This window comes from Cucurbita maxima, unplaced genomic scaffold (assembly GCF_002738345.1).
Source record: "Cucurbita maxima cultivar Rimu unplaced genomic scaffold, Cmax_1.0 Cma_Scf00036, whole genome shotgun sequence".
Taxonomy (NCBI): Eukaryota; Viridiplantae; Streptophyta; class Magnoliopsida; order Cucurbitales; family Cucurbitaceae; genus Cucurbita; species Cucurbita maxima.
In genome coordinates, this window is record NW_019272052.1 from 1,248,878 (window position 1) to 1,257,077 (window position 8,200).

General features: G+C 36.6%; 2 protein-coding genes across 3 annotated transcripts in view; both read right to left on the reverse strand.

Annotated features, from left to right (window-relative positions):
- Positions 1-581: 581 nt before the first annotated feature.
- Positions 582-7,165, reverse strand: LOC111468097 (nuclear pore complex protein NUP133). Of its 2 annotated transcripts, none has more exons than XM_023113157.1 (8): positions 6,825-7,165; positions 6,127-6,251; positions 4,219-6,039; positions 3,165-3,886; positions 2,935-3,087; positions 2,481-2,823; positions 1,842-1,918; positions 582-1,321 (listed from the first exon to the last, which is right to left on the reverse strand). In XM_023113157.1, exons 1-8 carry the CDS (start codon positions 7,013-7,015, stop codon positions 764-766), a joined length of 3,990 nt encoding a protein of 1,329 aa, XP_022968925.1. In that variant the 5' UTR covers positions 7,016-7,165; the 3' UTR covers positions 582-763. The 2 variants fall into 2 exon arrangements, with proteins under 2 accessions (XP_022968925.1, XP_022968926.1); XM_023113158.1 differs by having other exon boundaries at positions 1,842-1,915; positions 6,825-7,164.
- A 473-nt stretch (positions 7,166-7,638) lies between these two features.
- The window catches only part of LOC111468350 (transmembrane protein 256 homolog), a 3,888-nt gene continuing 3,326 nt past the window's right edge, over positions 7,639-8,200 (reverse strand). The window contains exon 5 of the mRNA XM_023113535.1: positions 7,639-7,981. Coding sequence (XP_022969303.1) covers positions 7,882-7,981 — 100 coding nt within the window. The 3' untranslated portion in view covers positions 7,639-7,881. The remainder of the gene's footprint in view (positions 7,982-8,200) is intronic.

Here is an 8,200-nt window from a genome sequence, read left to right on the forward strand (position 1 = left end):
TTTTTTTTTTTTTTTTTTTTTTTTTTTTTTTTTTTTTTTTTTTTTTGCTAATGATACAATTATTTTTTTTATTTAACTTTATAACTTTTATTATTATTTAATTCGAAAAGTTTTATTTAAATATTTGAAAATAAATAAATAAATATTTTACAAACTAACATTTTAATTTTATTAAAAACTAAATTTTAAATAAATTACTAATCGGGTTTAGAAAGAGTTGATCAGATTGAAAAAAAAATACAATTCAAACAATAGAGTTAAAAAATGTCTCAACCCGACTCACCTCACCGGCACAGGGACCTCTAGTTTTATGGAAATCAGTTAAAAAACACAATGCAAATATATACTTAAACTTGGTAGTAAATAAACTAAATTTTAAACATTTAGAAGTTCAAAACTAAAATGGAACACGAAATTATTTATTCGTATCTCCTAATTTGATATATTTTTATAGGTCCGACCAATCAAATTTCTCAAATTCCCCGAATCATTCTTTGAAGTATAAAACAAGTTAAACCTTTACGAATTGTTTAATCTCATCCGAGCTTCGAGTTCTAAGAAACAAAAAGATCTAGAAGCAATTTTCCCAAGCATGTCTCACAATTGTCAGGCCATTACTGTAGAAGGATCTTGTAAAGATGCACAACAAAGAAAAGTAAGCAAAAAAACAAATCCCAATCAAAGAATCTTTCTTTTAGAAACCCTAAGAATTTACAGAATTAAGAAGATGCCAAAGCCAAAAGGAAGATGTTAGAGGCAGAAGTTAATCCACTAAAATAGGATCATCTTCCACTCTGTTATCATAATCCTCCACTCCCAACATAATGGCAGTCACCATTAACTTCCCTGCTTCAGGAAAATGTTTGTGTTGCATCAGAATTGCCTCTACAGAACCTACACAGTCTTTCACCATAATAGAGCCTTCAAGATTCTCTTGTCTTAGGGTCAATACTGCATCAAAACCTCCTTCTCCAAACACTTCTGCTGCTCCATGTCCATAACATCTGCTTGAAGCTTTGAACAAAGCTGTTTCTCTCAGGTGTCTCATTGTCTCTTCATCACTCCATCCTTCGGCAACTGATGCTTCATATAGTTGATTCCAGTCATCCTGATCTGCAACATTTTTCCAGCACTCCTCCAAAAGCTTTCTGTGGGTTTCACGAAACGATGTACTGGTCCAGGCAAAAATGTCGAAAGCCATCAATGAGAGTGTTGGGTTTTTGCTTTTGAGACACAGTTGAATAAGGCGATCAGGATGGAGGAGCTCGCAATCGAGCTTCTGCTCTGTTTCGATGGCGAGACAGGGATCTAAAATGGCTTCCTATAAGAGACAATGGATCAGGTGGAACCATCAGGAAACGGACAAGATCAAATGAAGAAAGAGCTTGATGTTTCTATGCTAACATGTTTAACGCAGCTACAGTGCTACATCAATCACATTCAAATGTTTTGGGTAGTCCCCATGCCTCAAAGGGCAGACGAGCATTTTTCTCAATTCTATGAACTATTTCCAGATCGGCAAGTAATTAGAGATGAATTCTTCTCTTCTTCAATCTTTATTAGTTAAAAGTGAAGTAATTGAAGTTTTGGTTCCCCGTTTAAGATTGAGTTGATATTCTCAACTTTGCCTTTGGTTCTCTAAAGCATAACATTAAGAAAGTATCGGTAGTTCTGTAGTTTTAACATCAGAATAAAACAAAATTCAATAGTTCAACGAAAGTTATGGAACTGTATATATCATATGAATATGATGAGATGAAATCATTCAAAATCAGAGCTGACAAAGATGTAAAGATTTAAGCAGGTTCAATCAAGTTCACCATTTCAAAAAGAAAACCAACCTGAAACTTGAGTATCTTTGCATCAGCCTCAATGCGCATCAACTTACTCTCATACTCAGTATTCCTGCCTGCTGCTGCTATATAAAAGAAATATATTAATAAGAATAATCGAGTTTCAGAAGCCGCCAATCACCATTAAATATCAGAAAAGAACGATACTAACATACATAGAGGATATATCTTAAGTGATAGAAATACTAAAATAAACATTTTATCAGTATTTCTTCAATATTGAATCGCATAGCATAGAGAAAAACTATTGAATCACTTTGGCAATACACATGCTCTTAGAAAGGGAGTCCATTTCTAACAGCAGGTGTAGGCATAACTTACAAGCAACATCTAATGAGGAATCCTGGAAAGATCGACTCTGATACTTGATATTTTTCTTGGATAGGATCTCTGATATTTAATGAAGTCAGCTAGTCAACTAAAAGATTGACTGGCGCATGAGTGAGGGAGATTACTCCCTTCATGCAAAACGAAGATTTCTTATATAAAATTGTTATTAAAAAAAAAAAGGTCCTCTAGCAACGCACAATAAATATGTTAAGAACTTGAGAAAGGACACAAGCAAGGAAATGTACAAAGCACTGCAGGAAAGGATAGGATTAATGCATGACCAGAGATGAGCAATACCTGCCATTAAAGCTATCTTTGAGAGGTACAAAAGGCGTTTTCGATCTGCCAATTTTAATTCCAAATTACAATGGTCAGATTCGACTTCTGTCTCAACTTCAGGGGGTGACTCAGGTCCATCACCTTCGGACAGAGCTAATTCGTGGAGAGTGTCTGAGGCGGAGAAAAATTGATGAAGGAACAACTCATGGAGCCACAAAAGATCTGGATGCTCCTTTAGAAATATCAAGAGTTCTTCATGGAACTCTTCTCCAAGTCTTAAAAGCTTGGAGAACTGTTTATTTTCATGAAGTTTTTTAAAAACAAAGTAGCTAAACCCTCCTTTAGGCCCCATGCTCTCATGCTGCATCACCATCCATGATAAACAATCAAACGCAAGCACCATATAACATAAGGAATAACATATAAATTTGAAAAACCAAATGAAGCATTGAAATAACAGAAAACTACACACCATAAGATTCCTGAGTAGCTCTGAATCATTAAGGTCACAGCAGATACTCCATAAAATGCTGTAGCATTCATGCTGTTTTGCAACAGCTAACAGACGTGATGAATGCTTCCTGAGGCTTTCTACCCTTTGCTCCACCAAATCTCCCCTAAAATCCTGCAAAACCATGTGTTTCAATATGAACTCAGATCTAGAACCTTGGTCACAGGAAATACATCACAAAAGAAAATAACCTTATGCTCAGCTTCCACGGAATCTTTTATTCTTTGATAAAGAGAGCTGAGGAGTGAATCCCTTCGACTCCAAAATTCATGTAAAAGACCTTCAGTTTTTTCTCCGCGCTCTGCTTTTGCAGTGACAGCTCCAGCATGTGACTCAAGAAGAACTTCAGTTAATAGTTCCAGGTAGCAATATAAATCAGATTTTGCAGATGTATCAAGCTCAGAAACTTCATTTAAAAGCTGAAGCATGAGAGAAGCAATGTGCCATAGCCCATTCCGCACAACCAATTGACTGTACCAAGGTGTTAGGCCTTCAGATGGAGGATACCATAACTGATGCTCATTTCTATATTGCACAGCCGCACGCATGATAGTAACACATGCTTTAGAGATTTCACAAGCTCTCTGGTTCTGGACTGCATATGATTCGTCTGCACTTACCACATAATCTAGCTGCCTTTCTAAACAATTAAATACTTCTTCTAATTCAGAAACCTTACTGTAGAACACTTCAGTATTATCTCTGTCCATTAGAAGAACAGTGTTTCGGCGAGCTCGCTCTCCAACAAATTGAATAAGATCCCATAGAGCACCGGACATTGGAGTTTCTGAATTAGAACTCAAGGAACTAAGTCCATTTGAACGGTTTTGGAAAATTGTGTTCTGCAGTTCCCTTAACTGAATCATCGCAGCAAGCTTTTCTCCATGCCCCAGGATAATTTGCAAAGAATTTCCTACACACCAGGACCAGAGTTTAAGTTCTTTAATTTGAATTTGAAATTCTATCTTCACAAGATAACCTTCCCATTCCAAGAACAAAAACTGAGTCCCAAATCAAACCAACTCCAATGTGACTTCAACCAATGTCAGGAAAAATAGAAATTTCTTGTCCTAGAATAAACATCTGAAGACACAGAAAGAGCATCTAGACCATTTATGCCAAAATAAAAAAACAGATAACAAAAAACATATATGAGGTGAAAAATTAACAGAGGTTCAGCATCTAAAAGTAAATATCTACAGCCATACCACAGAGAATTAGCATTAAAAATGAGTCGAAACATACTTTGTCTAGAACACAACTCTTCGTGGCACTTTGATAAAGCAAGAAACTGGAGAAACTTTTCATGCTTCTGCTGTTTGTCAATCAGCTGAGTAGAAACAACAGTCATCGACACAATCTCAGCACCTCTCGTTGTAGTCCAATGTTTTGCTAAAGTATCAACAATTGACTTGCTCATCCGCGTAAAAACATTTGTTTCATCCTCCCTATCAAATGCACCAGAATTCTTCAGCTTTTCAAATGAGTTATTCACTTGACCAGATGACAGAAAATCATGGAAAAGTTGACGCAGCAAAGCTTCTGATTCTTCATCTCGAGCTGTTCGATGTGCCATCCCAGACAAAGTAGCCTTTTTCCTATCCACAACATCCTGCACCTCAAGACTACCTCTTGTACTCGCGATGTTGCCAGAAAAATTGAGGCTTCTTGAGTCATCTTGCACAGATCGTTCATTTGAACTTCCCCTGCGTGACAAACTACGTTCAGGAGGTTCAACTCCACCAAGGACAATAGCTTTTACGGGTATTGCCCAAATTCCTGCTCTCTCAGTTAGAACAACCCAAGCTCCTTCACCATGCTCCGAGGATGGAAGAACTGAAGCATCTAATACTTTCCCCGCATCATAAGGTAAGTCAAATTGATACAGCAGAGTGGAGCTTCTGTAGTAATGGGAGACAGTTGCCGTTCCATCACCCGAAAGAATGAGGGCTGATCCCGAAGGCTTGCCCCCTACCCTAAGTCTCATGGAGAACAAAAAATCTTCATTTTCTACTCTTGCTTTTGGAATTATAACTTGTATTGGGGCTTTTTTCTCCAGTATCCTCTTATCACCACTAGCCTCTATTCCTGCCCCAGATTTGTATTGCAAGGTAAGAAGGGTATACTGTATATAACTCGAACTACTAATGCGATCCTTACAGAATGTGGCAACTAAAATGGTGATGACAGCGCCTTGTTCATCTTCCTGCAAATCAAGAGGCCAGATCCTTTTCTGACCAGCTAGATCTTTTTTAATGCCCAAATCACTATCTGTACCAACAATTTCATAGGACCAGAGCTTGGACACTTGTAAATCAGGAAAAAGTTTAAGACAAAAACACTGTATCTCATGATCTGTCAGAAGCAAAAACTTTCTGTTAAATTTATCCAGTTGAAGGTGAGAACGAGACCAAGTTAGAGACCTTGGATACCCATCACTCACAAGATTTTGACAGCTACCATCATCTTGACAGCGAAAACCACATATATCTTGAGGTACTTCAGTACATTGAATTCCCATAGGGCTGCAGAGATACTGCCAAAGCTGGCCATTTGAACTACATGCAAGGGCAACACAAACGTACTGGGAATCAGGGACAGCAACGGCAATCAAAGAGTTGAATGTACATGGTCTATTCGGACGTTGATTTGCAAGTGAAGTGCTTTTCCCATCAAAAATTGAAGTTTTTGATGAAATTGCCGCTGGCTCATGAGAAGATGTTAGACAGGTAATTGGAGTGCTTCCTCCATCTGAGAAGATATCAGGCCAATATACAACAGCTCCTGTTTTTTTATTACAAATTATAATGGCAACTGAGTTTTGGTGTTTAACTGACTTTCTTGAACTTTGATTTTGGCTATCCCAACTAACAACGCTGAGCAACCAATGATCATTGTTGTTTCTACCAATATCTTTACTGTCTAAAATTCTTTTTGGAAGTTCACGAACAACACATTTCATGGTGGCCACAGGTAACAAGTAGGTCCAAAGAAAGAGCTTGTCTCGGCATATAATCCAAGCAAGGGATGTCTCGGCATCCATTCCACCTGCCACGCTTGCACCACCTGCAAGGAAAAAAGCCTATCATGTTTCCAAGAAAACAGTAGCATCAAGAACTATAAACTATTTTTTACTGCAACAAACATCATTACTTGTGGCAAACTGCTGTACCAGACTGGCCTGCTCATCACGAACCACTTGGGGGAACTCTCCAACATAAACAGGCCGAACTGGATCTGTCTCATCTTCCTTATCACTTTTATTAACTGGTGAAATTCTAGGAAAATATAAAGAATATATTAAACATTCTCCATATTGGAGCAAGTTGTGAGGCAAGAAGCAAAATATAAGCGAATGAATGAAATGCACCTTTCAATTAAAACAGAAATTGTGGTCAGAGTTAGTTCAGGAGGTGCAAATAATTTTACGAGCAAGACATTCATATTAATACCATCCTAAGGGTACTATTGAGCCAATTCATAACACATATGTTACAAGCACTTTCGATTCGCACAAATCAATAGGAGAAAAAAAAAAAAAAGTGTCACGTTATGATTTATACTTGGTCAGATTACTTTTGTTCTAAAAATTTTCGAAATACCACTAAAAAAACCCATCAACCCACTCCAATTACCAGACATCGGGGAAAACCACCAAAAGGGCAATCCCCGTTTAATGATTAACCGTTAGATTTCATCAACTTGCTGCCAATAACTCGCACAAACGAACTTAATTACCACTGTGTTCCATGAATCGAACATAAAAACTGAGTCGATACTCTGAAATGAGTAAAGTTAGAGCTCTGACAAGCAATCGTGATTGACACATACAGCAATGGTGGCACTAATACCTTGCAAGGACTGATAAGCGAGGAGTCCAAGGAGCCGGAGTGCCGGTGCCGGGGCGGTTGGGGACCAGATTATCGAGCACTGGCTTACGGACGGCTGAAATTGGTGTAATAGGAGAATCAGACAGGGCCGGGGCCAAATTTCGACCTGTTCTGGAGCTTGAATTGCGTCTCTTCGTCCCGGGAGAGAACATTGCTGAATACTACACAGAAAAATGGAAGAAGAAGAAGAATTGAATTTCGGGGTTTAGGGTTTAAAGCTTGGAGTGTGAAAGAAATGAACGCGGAAAGCACGAAGCTCTGGCGGGAGATGGGAGTGATCGAGTGTGCTCAAGCGTACTGACCATCTGCGATTCGCCGACCCCCTTTTTTTTTTAATTATTAATTTGATTTTTATACTTTTTAAATTTACAAATATTTAATCCTTCTTTAATTCTTAAAAGTATAAATATAATTTATCCATTAATTCATACATATCTATTAAATAAATGGATTTTGTATTTTATAGATTCTTTGACGCACATATTTTTTAAAAAAATTAATTAACCAATTAAATATATAATTAAAATTTATTTCTAATAAGACTTTAAAATTTTAATTAATTAACCAATTAAATATATAATTAATATTCATTTCTAATAAGACTTTAAAATTTTAATTTGTGTCTAGTATAGTTTTGTATTAAGTTAACATAGCTTAAAATTAAAATTAAAAAATGAAAAATTTATAGTTCAGAAATCTATTACATAGAAAATATATCCAATAGTTACATTTTAAATAAAAAAAATTCCTCTAATTTTCTGCTCAATGAACTAGATTTTAATGAATCTACTCTTTATTCTGAACCATTTTATTGCCTCTAAATTCATGAATGAACTATTCCATTTATACCGCACTTGGATTCTTTCACGTTATTACAATCTGAGGAAGAGGAAGAAGAAGAGTAAGCTTACAAGATTCGGATATCTTTTATCGAAAAACATCGAAATTCTTCACAGAATATGTGCAGAAGTATACGTGAAGCCCTAAGTAATCGAAAAGATATCGAAACTGGGTAAATTTAGAAGAGCAAGCTAGCCCATGCACCAATGAAAGCAAAGCCACCAAATGGAGCTAAGGTAGAGTATTTTCTATCTTCAAGAAGGGCCACAGTATAGCACCTGCAATGCAAGCACATATTCTTATACATCTTTGAAACAGACATCCGAGTTCAATATGGAACTGCTAAAAGGAAACTGGAAGAGATTTCAATCGAGTCCACAGCTGTTCTATGCTCAATCAGTCCTACATACCTTTTTTAAGCCCTTTTGGATCAGATTCAATAAAGAAAGAAACGAAAAGAAGGGAAAAAAAAAAAAAAAAAAAAAAAAAAAAAAAAA

Coding starts and splice junctions, on each gene's coding strand:
- LOC111468097 (XM_023113157.1), bottom strand. CDS start 7,015: ATGTTCTCTCCCGGGACGAAGAGACGCAATTCAAGCTCCAGAACAGGT. Junction 3,088..3,164: donor CCGTGGAAGCTGAGCATAAG/GTTATTTTCTTT, acceptor ATGGTTTTGCAG/GATTTTAGGGGAGATTTGGT. Junction 1,322..1,841: donor CAAAGATACTCAAGTTTCAG/GTTGGTTTTCTT, acceptor TGTCTCTTATAG/GAAGCCATTTTAGATCCCTG.